Source organism: Rhinatrema bivittatum, chromosome 13 (genome assembly GCF_901001135.1).
Source record: "Rhinatrema bivittatum chromosome 13, aRhiBiv1.1, whole genome shotgun sequence".
NCBI classification, from domain to species: Eukaryota; Metazoa; Chordata; class Amphibia; order Gymnophiona; family Rhinatrematidae; genus Rhinatrema; species Rhinatrema bivittatum.
The window spans coordinates 63641403-63654611 of NC_042627.1; the positions used below are offsets into that span (position 1 = coordinate 63641403).

General features: G+C 43.4%; 1 protein-coding gene across 4 annotated transcripts in view; it reads right to left on the reverse strand.

Annotated features, from left to right (window-relative positions):
* The window catches only part of IL16 (interleukin 16), a 79690-nt gene that overhangs the window by 2757 nt on the left and 63724 nt on the right, over positions 1-13209 (reverse strand). For all 4 annotated transcript variants that reach the window (XM_029575084.1, XM_029575082.1, XM_029575085.1 and 1 more), the window contains 3 exons: positions 11938-12039; positions 10037-10286; positions 6583-6714 (listed from right to left, as the gene is read on the reverse strand). In XM_029575084.1, coding sequence (XP_029430944.1) covers positions 6583-6714; positions 10037-10286; positions 11938-12039 — 484 coding nt within the window. The remainder of the gene's footprint in view (positions 1-6582; positions 6715-10036; positions 10287-11937; positions 12040-13209) is intronic.

The following is a 13209-nucleotide window of genomic DNA, read 5'->3' on the forward strand; positions in this document are numbered from 1 at the left end:
AAGGGAAGGGCCGACTGTTCTAAAGTTTTCTCCGCACCTGACCAAGAAGGCCAATAAAGTGGCTCTGAATCACAGAGACACAGAGGAGGTGCAGGTAGGGCTTTGCACTAGCCCGTGGCTCCGTGCAGATCACGTGGCTTAATGCAGTTCACGGCAGGCCACGGGAATACTAGCAGCTTGCCTGCATGCACTTGCAAACGATGCAGCTCCTTTAACTATCCCTCATATTAACATTAATCCATGCACATTAACACTAACGTAACGTGAGCTAAAGGTGCTTAATATGCCCGCCTGAAACCTTGGGAGGGTGCAGGTTAAAAATCCTTGAAATAAAATTAGTAATAATGATAAAATAATACGTTGAGCTGTTAACGCTATTTAGTAGATGGGCCCCCAAAGCAGCCACGTGATGTGGACTCCTCAGAAGAACAGCTTGCTGGTTTCTTTGGCTCATTGTAACTACCTTTGGTTTTGTTCTTAGGTCTTTCTTCTTTTCTTGCCCTGCTAGGTTTCAGTTCTTCATAGGATGGATTACATTCTATGTTTATGCTTTTACACATTTTTCTTTGCAGTAAAAGGTTATAATGTTCCTTTACCCGGCACTTCATGTCTGGTTTTTTTTGGCACATGGGGTAACTAATAACCTTCCACGACAAGAACGAGAAAAAAAAAAACATTTTTTTCTCAAGACACAAAGGGGTAAATTTTAAAAAGGACGCGCGGGCGTCCATGTGAACACGGTTCCCGGTGCGCGCACATGGACGCGCCGATTTTATGACATGCGCGCGTTGCAGCGGGCGGGGATTTTATTTAAAAGCGCTCGGCAACATGATTGCCCCAGTTCCCTCCCAGTCGGCTCCTAACCCCCCCAACTCAACTACATTTTTTTTTTATTTCAGAGCTTCCCTGCTCTGACGAGCAGAAGTAAGTTCCACGCACCGCACCAGGACCCCTCCTGATGGTGCTGTCCCGGCTGCCCCCCCCCCCCCCCCGCCCAGACCCCGCCCCTTTTCAGAAACACGGCACTTCCACGCTGAAAATGCGCCCCGCAGCCCCGCCACACACGTATCTCCTGGTATTTGCGCGCGCCGGGGATTCAAAATTTCCCCAAAGGGGAGAAATTGAGAGTTAAGCTAAAGGGCAACAAAAACCATGCAAGAAAGAGCTTGTAAAATGTAAAATGTACCTGTTTGTTGCACTGAGGGCAGCAGCTATGCCTAAATAAAAATGTAATGTTGGCCGTATTGGGGGCGGGGGGAGGGGCAGGAATGTGCATTCATCGGAAACCAATTGGAAAATTTTAATAAAATTTCCCTTTTACTTCATTTTATTTTTTATGTTTAAAGCAATAAATATTTGTTGTAAAAAAAAAAATAAAAATAAACTCTGCACTGTCTTCCATTGCCCAGGTTTTATGCTCCCTGTTTAATGTAACTTTACTTTCTACCTTGATGTTAATTGGTTTCCCCTCAGTTACATTGTAAACCGGTACGATAAGACCTAGTCTTGAGCATCGGTATAGGAAAAGAAATTAAATAAATAAATAAATAAAATAAAAATAATAAGGCCATCTCCACTGCCAAACCCCCCCCCCCCCACTACTTCTGAGCCCTCCCTCGATACTCTCCAGTCGTCCCGTTCCCCCCCCCCCCCTTACACTCTTATTATAATTTCTTTGTGTATCCCCAGTTGCTCCTGTCCCGCAGCTGCTGCTCTTGCAAATGGCGCCGGCCAGGCTGAGGCTGAACCCATTTTGAACAGCAAAATTTACAATGGCGTCAGCCTCAGCCTGGCCGGCACCATTTGCAAGAGCAGCAGGTGCAGGGCAGGAGCAACCAGGGATCTCTCCTGCGACGAGAAGGAATTTTCTAAAGGGAATGGGGAAGGATCTGGGGAGGGGTTCTGACTGCAGACCTGATATTTTTTTTATTTTATTTTTATGTTCTTTCATTTATAAAATTTTGTTTGTTTGCTTCTTTTGGTTTTAAAGAAATGAAAAAGAAAAAAAGAAAACACAAAAATCTGTCTGTGTACACCCCTAACATGGCTGGGAGGAAGGTGCTTCCCCCATACAGATAAAGCATGCATTTAGTTGAGATGCATAGCCCTGCACTCACACTCTCTTGTCATAAAATACCTCCATGGAGACGCAGACAATCAAGCCACGCTATACCCCCAAAACCCCATTATAAGCTTCTCATTGCCATCTAGATTGGTCCCCAATGTAAGGATAATGCAAAAAGAAAATGCCCTTGCTTCCTAAGCATATATTGATAAAGACAATATACTGCTAAACCAAATTTCAAATAGCAACTATGATTTATTTCACTACCTAAGACCTAAAAGAAAAGCTGGAGGTTTATTAATAATCAGTAAAAAAGAACTTAAACTAACACCCTACAAAGTAGAGATTAACCCACCATTTGAAGTGGCCATTTTAAAATCACCCGAAATAAACACAGGAATGGTCTATTGTCCCCCAGGAACACTGCAGAAAGACTGCCAACCTCTAATCAAACTATTCGCCAAGGTGTTCCCTTCACCTGATTCTTCATTAATAGTAGGAGATTTTAACCAACATGTAGACAGAACACCTAAAACTACAGTATGTAATATATTTTTAGAAGCAATGGGATGGTCATAATCTGTAACCAATGGAAATCATAAAGCAGGACATATCCTAGACCTAATATTTGCAAATAACAATAATAGTCTGATCAATACTTCCCACACTATATTGCCCTGGTCTGATCACCAATTAATAAAAGCTGAAATAACTTTATTCAACCCCACTCATAAAAAGATAAATAACAAGCAAACATTCACCTTCAGAAAAAAAGATAATAATGGATGAACTCGCAGAAACTATAAATAAGCTAATTGAACTAAATCAAGCAAATGCCTCCTCAGCATCTGACACCTGGAATCAGATAGTCAACGAATTAGTGGATAAACTAAGTCAGGTTCAAACAAAAACTATTCAAAATGAAAGGAATTCTGCTAAAAAAAAAAAAAGAAGGCATGGTACAAAGTGAGAAAATATGAGGAAAAAAATGGAGGAAATGCCCATCAGCTGAATCCCTAGGAAAATATAAATCTCTCTTACAAAATACCAGGAACTAATCAATTAAGCACAAAAGGATTACTACGCAAAACACATTTATGGGATTATATTTAACTCCAAACTGCTCTTTGATGTTGTAAAACACCTAATAAGTACCCTTCTTCCTCCATATCGAGAAACTATTACTTCTCCAAGAATTCATGCAATGAATATACCAAATCTCTGCTAGATAGGATCAATAGGTTGAAAACGCAATTCCTCCCCTGCCCGCCCACAAAAGAACCTGAAATAACAAATGGTCTAAATAATTGGACAGAATTCAACAATATATTCAAGCTCGAAATTAGTAAAATCAGTACTAAAATCAAATCTGCTACCCAATCCCAACTAGTTCATTAAAATATGTAAACAGTGAAATACCACCAACTATTGCAACCATTATCAATCTTTCGCTCTCAGAATGATTTGTCCCAGAAAGGGCAAAACAAGCAACGACAAAACCAACTCTAAAAAATAAATCTGGGAGAACTGATGATTGGGATAACTACCGTCCAATTTCCAATCTGTCTTTCCTCGCAAACATTCTTGAAAAAGCAGTGTTATCTCGACTTGAAAAACATTTAGAAGACCATGATATTCTGTACCCAAACCAATTCGGATTTAGGAAAAAAATCACTCAACTGAAACCTTACTCATCTCTTTAATGGACTCTGTCCTAAGATGATTTGATAATGAAGAATCCTACCTCCTTGTATTAATCGATTTAACAGCCGCATTCGACACTGTGGACCAGCTGAGCAAAACTGGAGTCAGTGGGATGGTTAACAAGTGGTTCTCTTCCTTTTTATCTAATAGGACATTCCGAGTTAAACTCGGCAACAACATATCAGATACATATCATATTGATACAGGTGTCCCACAAGGCTCGGCACTATTGGCAACACTGCTCAACATCTATATGCTCCCTCTGTGGAAGTTACTCGTGAGACTAGGAATCACCTTCTTTTTATATGCTGCTGACTTCCAGATTTACATCCCATTCACCAAATCATTCGAAAAGACTGCATTAACACTCTCAACATTTATGAAAGTTATACAGCAAGAACTATCCAATCTCAAACTAACATTGCGCACCAAAAAAACTGAAATCATCTGGTTAAGCAGAAACTCTTCCATAACTAAATCTCCTCCTATAAACATGGATAATATTAACATCACCCCCTCAAACCAAGTACGGGACCTAGGTATACAGATTGACGAAAACCTTACAATGAAAATGCACATAAACAAATTCATTAAAACAGGATACGCCAAGCTGCACATACTACATTGGCTGAAACCCCTACTAACTTTCATGGACCTTCGCATTGTGTTACAAACACTAATCTTTTCAAACTTAGTCTACTGCAACTCCGTATTACTAGGCCTTCCTACAGGGCTATTAAAACATTTACAGTTATTACAAAATGCTGCAGCAAGACTTCTATTAGGTACAAGGACATTTAACCACATTACCCCTTCTCTGATATCACTGCACTAGCTGCCAGTACAATCCAAAATCCACTATAAAGTATTAACACTAATTTTCAATATTATCCAGTAACCCCTGCCTGATCAGAGTGTCTCTACAACCACAGGGGCGGATTTTAAAAGCCCTGCGCGCGTAAATTCTTCTGGATTTACACGCGCAGGGCACTTGCGCGCCGGCGCACCTATTTTGCATAGGCCGCTGGCGAGCATAAAGCCCCGGGACGACCGTAAGTCTCGGGGCTTCGTAAAAGGGGCGGGAGGGGGCGTGTCCGAAGACCGGGGGCGTGTCCGAAGACGGGGGTGTGTCCTGGGGGCGTGCCCAGTCCGAGGCGGGTCCGGGGGCGTGGCAAGGCTTCGGGGTCGGGCCGGGAGGGCAGTCCCAAGTCCCCCGGCACTGCGGCCTGTGCCGGGGGCTGACGAGGCGGCACGCACAAGTTACGCCTGCTTCAAGCAGGCATAACTTGTACAACAAAGGTAGGGGGGGATTTAGGTAGGGCTGGGGGGTGGGTTAGATAGGGGAAGGGAGGGGAAGGTGGGGGGATGTGGAAGGAAAGTTCCCTCTGAGGCCGCTCCGATTTCGGAGCGGCCTCGGAGGGAACAGAGGCAGGCTGCGCGGCTCGGCGCGCGCAGGCTGCCGATTTTGCACAGCTTTGCGCGTGCCAACCCCGAATTTTAAAAGATACACGTAGCAACGCGCATATCTTTTAAAATCTGGCTTACTTTTGTTCGCGCTGGTTGCGCAAACAAAAGTACGCGCATGTATTTTTTTAAGATCTACCCCACAGCGAACACTAAGATCACAAAATAAATTTTTTTTTTTTTTTAAATGTTTATCAGCTTGTTCACTATCCTCTACGCTTTGCTATTGTTTCCCCTTTCCAAGTTCCCTCGCCTTGTTATAATGTAATTTCCGATCTACTGTTAATATGTGAACCGGTGTGATGTCCCCACTAACGCCGGTATATAAAAGCTTTTAAATAAATAAATAAAATAAAATAAAGGATTATTGACTGTTCCAACAATGCGGAATACACATCTGTCACAAATAAGAGAACATGTACTTTCCAAAGAAGCCCAAAGATGTGGAATTCCCTACCTGAGATGTTACGTTTGATACAAGACAGAAAGAGTTTCAAACGTGAACTAAAAACCCGGCTATTCAAAAATGCATATGACCTAACTTAAAAAATTTCAGAAGGCATAGAACCACATTGTTAAGGTCCAAGATAATACTAGAAGAATAAGTAACAAGCAATGAAAGAAATAAAGCATGCTAAGACAACTCACTGATCATGTATGAATACCATTGAAATAGAACTTACTTACCTCATTCTGCTGTCCTAGTCTGATAGTTATTATGTACGAGGAGATCTAAGTAGATGTAGATTTATATCAGTCTTGATGTGTTGACCTTTAATATGTATGTTTCTATTGTAAACTGTTGTGAACTTCAATTGGAATGACGATATATAAAATATAAATAAATAAATATGCACTTCAGAACCTTTTCACAGAGGTCTCTCATCCTGGAAGACCTCCGTAAAATGGTTTGTCCCACTGTGAAACATCCAGCCACCCTCCTTGAACTATTCACGAGGCCAGGGGCTGCAGCATGTTATTGCATTTCATTGAGTCATGTTGCCCATGACTGGGTGGTGTTTTCCTTCGTCACCGAGCTGGCCCCAAAGTGAGACAGACATATATGCAAGTACATCTGGCGCCCAGTTTGTATCCCAGTATTTTTCAGCATCATTGTTATCTGCCTGAAAATTTGTAATACACGAAACAGCAGTGACCATAGAATTCTACAATTCTCCTTCCATGTATTTTCTGTAATGAAATAAATACTCCCAATATCTTTGTAGGACAGTGCATGATCTCGAAGTTGTCTTACTGTATCATTGGCTCATCTACATTAGATTTTCACCATATACTACAAAGTTGTAAAAAAAAAAAAAAAAAATGCCCCCATGTCTTCCATACTTTACCTTTAAAAATCCTGTTGATGGTTAAGGGTTTGTCTCCATGGATAGAGCCTTTCCCTCCTTCTAGGCTGAATCCTAAGCCAGCCGATGTCTTTTCCAGCATGACGGTGATGGTGTGGGCTGTGTTTTCATGAGCTATCAAATGCAGAACAGAGAACAGTGGCAGCACATGTGAACCTGAGCAGAAGGCATTGAAAACTCCTCAAGTAGCAACAGAGACAGGAATTGTTACTAAAGTGCGTCCGACTCGCCTCATATTATTTTATCTTGAAAAGCAGCCTCTTTTCAAGCACCATCCTGTCAAGACCCGAGTTGGCCACCACTGCCTTAACTCATCTTGGGCTCTTGTCAGCTAAGTTTGAGAACTTAACCTGGTACCAGACCTGTCGTTCCTTGGATAGATGGTTGCTGCTCTGTACAATTTGCTTATTGTCAATGTTCATCTGATAGATAATCTCAGTGTGCTACAACATTCACTGTAGCGAGGAGGAGTGGATTGGTATGTTGATTTGTAAGAGGGGTGACGGGGAATTGTGAGCCCAGTATTCAGAGGTCACTCAGAGCCTACCTTTAGGCTCCTATGTTAGGTGCCCAGTGATGGAAATCAATGCTGAGCATCTAACTCCATTCCCCCAATCTAGCTGCACCCACTTTTACGTCACCTGAAAGTTGGCCTATTGGTTTCAGGTGACGTTCTGGTGAACTTATCCATCCCCACTCCACAAAGCAAGTGAATGTTGTTCCTGTAATGCATTTCTTACCAGCCTCTGCCAGGCTCTCAGATGGTCACTCTGTGTTATAGGCTGCCATTTTGGAATATCTTCCTCTGGGCATGGAATGCAGAACGACTTTTCCTAAGCTTCCTCCAGTGAATCACTTTTTGCTTCATGTTATTTCTATTTTTGGCCCAAAAGAAAGAAAGCTCACTGATGTTAATAATTACCAGTGCCCCAAGCCAACTCCACTACACTCACTTTCCCATCCAGACCGAGTCACGTGCCAATTCCTCTTCTGCTCTTCTCATCTGAGCTGTGGTTTGGGTAGCCTGGCACCGGACTAGTACAGCTAACGACCTCTGATGTGAGCCTTAAAAACACAGGCATCACTGCAGTGGGGGAGATGGGCAACTTCAAACATTTGTTAGGTTAATAATGATGCCGGATCTGCATAATGACTCTGCTATTTTATTAACCAATTCTATTTTGGGTAAATTAGTATCGCATTCCTTTCTGCCTTGGGGAAGAGGAATAGCAGCCTTCTGTGGAAGGGGAGACGCACACTGAATTTGTTTTCATTAATATCACATGGGAAGAAGCAACGAAAGCCTCTACAGAACTTTTTTTCTGATCATTTTCTTTTGTCCTCCTGTTATTCTGAATGTCCCCTGCTTTAACTCACCGGGCTCTGTCTGTAGATTTTTTTTATGACTGCCATATATGTTTGTTCTTGATTTTTTTTTTTTTTTTGTATTGCATGAGGATGAAGCAACTTATCTTGTTTTGTTAGTTAAAGTGCTGGCAACTCTTATCACTCCCAGTGTTTTCCACTCTTGTTTCTTTTAATTCTCAGCCAGGTTAAGAGATGGTGAGAGAAACATGGAGATGGGGAAATGGAGGTAAAGGCAGGGACTGCCAGGGGTGTTGTGACACCACAGGGGAAGAGTGAAGGAGTCACGACTTTACTGCCACACAGTCCGTCAGCGCCGGCAAGCTGAGAGAAGCAACCACCCAGTATCCTGACTACTTCTGCATCCTTCGCTAACCCATCGCCACTTCTCCCCCTTTGTTACTCAAAACATGGAAGAAAAATCAACCGCTTTTCTCTCAGAAAAGTAAAATGAAAAGAATATTCCCCAACAACGTTCTGGTGCACCAGTACAGCATCGACCCCCAAAAGCTTCATCCCGAGTGCTCCCAAACGCACGCCCTCCCATCCACCCACGCAGGCGCACATGCTCCCAAGAGAAAAGCTGCTGGTGAGACCAGCTGCCTGAGGGGGTAAGAGTCACAACCACAGGGGCAGTGCTGGACCCACCACAGGAACTCCCCCACCTCCACAGCTCTAAAACGTGCAGCAACATCTGCTGGGACGCTGTGGTAACAAGTAACTTTAGAACAGGTTGCGTTCTGCCTGGGTGGAACCGGTCCATGCGTGGCCGCACTGCACCTTACTGCCGAAGCCTGTGCCCGAGCAACGTAGGGGTGAAAGGAGCTCTGCATCACCTATCGTAACAGGAAATTAAGCCAGTCCCAGCAGAAGCTCTGACTTTCTGCATAAGCTGTCCCGGGAGTGTGCTCCCTTTCTTAGGTCTGAATAGTCGAGAATGGGGGAGCAGCCATTTAGAACAGGAAAGGCTTTTGAAACAAAGGGCGTTAGGAGGCTTGCTTGAGTTCTGAATTCTACATTTCAATCCACAGACGGCTGAAGAAACTGTATAAATGTGTAACGATGACAATGAGGTCTTACACCATGTCAAATAAGTTACCATCTTCCCATCTTCATTTTATTTCATCTTTTACATAGAAGCCTTAAAATTGAATTTAGACTTTATCATTAGTCAACACTTCCAAGCATGGGCTTTCCTACAATAACTCTCAAGAAATCAGATTGGATGTGCACTGATTTTCTTTTTCATGTCTTTTTCGTTTCGGCTCGTTATTGGTTAGATTTCGTTTTTAAAATGGTTCAGGAGGTATTTATTTCGTGTTTCCCTAATTTCGGAGTTAGTGCGCACTAACTGCATGTTAGTGCGCATTAAGTCCCGTTAGTGCACACTAAGTCTGTAAATAGGAAAACTATAGTTAGTGCGCACTAATGGGACTTAGTGTGCATGAACTACATGTTAGGGTGCACTAAGTCCCATTAGTGAGCACTAACACAAAATACTAATTTTTCTGAAATTTTGTCTTTTTTTTTTTCATTTCGTGGCACTCCCAAAACAAGACATAAGAACATAAGAAATTGCCATACTGGGTCAGACCAAGGGTCTATCAAGCCCAGCATCCTGTTTCCAAAACTGGCCAATCTAGGCTACAAGAACCTGGCAAGTACCCAAAAACTAAGTCTATCCCACGCTACTGATGCTAGTAATAGCAGTGGATATTTTCTAAGTCATCTTGATTAATAGCAGGTAATGGACTTCTCCAAGAACTTATCCAAACCTTTTTTAATCCCAGCTACACTAACTGCAATAACCACATCCTCTGGCAACAAATTCCAGAGTTTAATTGTGCATTGAGTGAAAAAGAATTTTCTCCAGTTAGATTTAAATGTGCCACATGCTAACTTCACAGAGTGCCCCCTAGTCCTTCTATTATCCGAAAGAGTAAATAACCGATTCACATCTACCCGTTCTAGACCTCTCATGATTCATTGCCATTGTCTAGTTTGCTGAAAACAAATGCACATCCCTAAATCAGAATAAGTAAAGCAACAGTAAGAATAATTAATTACTCACTTGCAGCTGTTGAGGCATCAGTTATCGTGGAAGAAGTGGAGTCAGTTGAAGAGTTGAGTCCGTCTTCTCCTGCCTTAACTTTCTTTATCACCACAACTGCTTGCTTTGGATGTCGAGCCTGGCGCAAAATCCCCAGCGCATCCTTGTGAGCGGCCCCTTTAAGAGACTTGCCGTTAATCGATAAGACCTCATCACCTTTCTGGATCGTTCCTTCCTGAGAAGCGAGGCCATTAGGAAACACCCTGTGAACCTGTCCCGCGTGTATGGAAAAGAAAGCCTCGCCATTAGAATTCGTGCCTTCTGTGGACAGAAAATGTAAATATTTCGCCTCAGCACCTGCTGGCCTCTCTTCACCCAGAACCCATCTCTTTCATTCTGATTTACTAAGCTTTCTTTCCAGAAACACAGAATGGGAGTGAATCAGGGCACTAGTGTCTTCTGGGCTGAACAGAAGGCAGTGGCATCTCCCCAGTGCAGTCAAATTTGATGTTTCTTTTTTAAATTTGTAATTATTCTTTTTAACTTCCCAGCAGCATCACTGCTACTGGTTACTGGGCTTCATGCTCCACCCCTCAGGCACCAGAAGCTTTTTTTTGCATTATTCTTCCTGGTTATCTCCCTTCTCCACTCCTTCCCTCCAGCCTGGCAGTCATAGCAACAGTCCTCAGCTGAAAGGCATAGATTGCGGTTCCCTCTGAGCCCGGAGCAAATGTGCTGTTTGCCAACAGCTGTGGGGTCACTGCTGTGTGACAGCCGGCACGCCCTCCCTCCCAGAGGCTGTGAACACTGCCTCCAGAGGATCCCCAATCTCGGTCTGCTCGAGAATCAGAAGGGGGTTGAGAATCAAGCCTGGGTCTATTAGGAAATGCCCTGGGAACCTGGGTATGAGCCAGAGGGTCAGCCCCAGAGAGATAATCTAGGTTCGTTATCTGCAAACATTTTCTACTGGGAATTATATGCATAAGCCAAGTAAAAAAAAAAAAATGCATGCAAAAGGTTTCTACAGAAAATTTCTCATTGAGGTTCTTTTTTTTTTTTTGCAAAATCAGCCTTGCAAGCCAAATTTGTGTGTAGTTTTAATACGGTATATGCTAACAGTGGAATTTGTTTGAGGGATGCAGTATACAAATGCAACATAACATTACATGAGCTGCTTTGCATAATTTTATATTGCAGCAGCTCATTAACTATAAATGTAAACAAACTTTTGCACACATCAAACTATGTGCAACAGTTTACTATTTGCATCAGAAAAAAACTTCACACACTAAAACAGGAAATAGTCCACGCTATTGCAAATAACACACATATTTTCCGTTTTAGTGGATGAAGCAGGCTGCAAAGGTTTTCTGCATTTAGGATACGGGCCCCCTAGTGTATCATTTTATTTTATTTTTGCATTGCCAGTGAGATAACTCATGGCTCATTTAGGTCTCGCGCCCTCCAGATCTATAGAAGAACGGGCATCTCGTCATTCCTGGCTTGATCAGGATTCTCTGCTTAAGGTAAAGTAAGGAGGATTGCCAGTGTGCTAAAGTCAGTGAGTCAGGAAGAGCTTGGGAATCTCCAGGCCATGCGTCCTGCAATGGAATACAAACGCAAAATCCTCAGAGCTGCACTTTTTCTGAAATTAAGTCAACTCCAGTATCTCCAGCAAGAGAGAGAATGTCCATCCACTAAAACCAGTAGGAAATTCATTTGGAAAACGAAAAGTCTCTTTCTTAGTTCTAGTGCAAGCTCCTATGTTAAGAAATGGGGAAGCCAGAGGGACATTTCCGCCTGTAAAAAAGTCCCTCAGGCTAACAATTCTGCAAAACATAATGCAAAACCAGCCCGAAACTGCACAGACAAAGCAAAACTAAAACAGTTCCACCGGGGGCCTGGCCAGCAGTGGTGCTTACAGTAGTAACTTTGCTTTCCAGATCGACTCCTCCAGCCAGACTAAACCCAAGGCCAGCTCCTTCTTCCTTGTGTAGAATTACCACATGAATGTCATCAAATTGCTGTGCAAATACAAAAAAAAAAAAAAAAAAGCAGCTTCCATTAAGAAAATCATAAAACAATATGCTGGATTCTTTAGTTCTTTCTTAGATTAAGCAAACTTGTCTAAACCTGGCAGGATGTATGATTTGTTTCTTGCATGCTTACAGTTACTGCCTTTACTATACCATCAGTACAATTTCTATAGCAAGCATTGACTGTTGGCCCAGTTCTGATTGGCCAGTAGGGGATACGCTCGTATTGCTTATACTAAAAGTGTCCTGGGTGCATTGAAACCCAGTGGGCTGTACTAACATCTACTCAAGCTAACACTATTACTGCCCACACCTGGCATCCAGGGCCGGTGCTAGTTTTTATGCTGCCCTGGGCGAACAATTACTGGGCTCTTCTCTTTCTTATATACACACACCTGGACTGAATTTTTCTTCGGGCCATGGTGGGCTGAGGTGCACCACGGCCCTGTCGATCAAAGTGACACACCCCCCTGCCCCCCCTCCCCTGGTACGAAGCTACTTTCTGCTTTTTCTGCCGCCGGTGGACCTGATCCACCGGCGGCAGAAAAAATGAAAATCTTCCGCTGCTGGTGGGATCGGGTCCATCGGCGGCACCACGGGCCTCTCCCTGCTCCCGACGCCGCCCCCACCAGGTATCTGCCGCCCCTTGCAGTTGCACAGCTTGCACACCCGGTGGCCCCGGGCCTGTTGGCACCTTCACCCTGAGCTCTCTCTTCACTTCCTTTTCCACCTTTGCTTAGATATTTGTCTGCTGTCCCTGGTTACGATACATTAATTCACTTCAGGCAGTGCAGGCAGCTGAATTATTCACAGCCCCTTCCCATGAATGCCATTGCCTGTGTCGGGCAGCGCTGTGGCATAGTCAGGGCGTAAGTAACTCACTCTTCTCATTTTCTCTAGAGGTCCGTAATGCAGAAGAATGCCTCTATCCGAAGTACTATGTGTTTTGCTTCTGGCATTAGGATTAGTGGCTTGGCACCCCCCCTGGCAAAGTGCAGAAGGTACTGACCTCCATTACACATGGATCAGCTGAGGTTTTCAGCACCCCAATTCCCAAGTTAATATTTAAGTTCACGGAAGAATAGACTGAAGGGGGGGGGGTTCAATTTTCACACTGGCCCACATGACTGCAAAACCCACGGAGCCTTCCTATCTGCA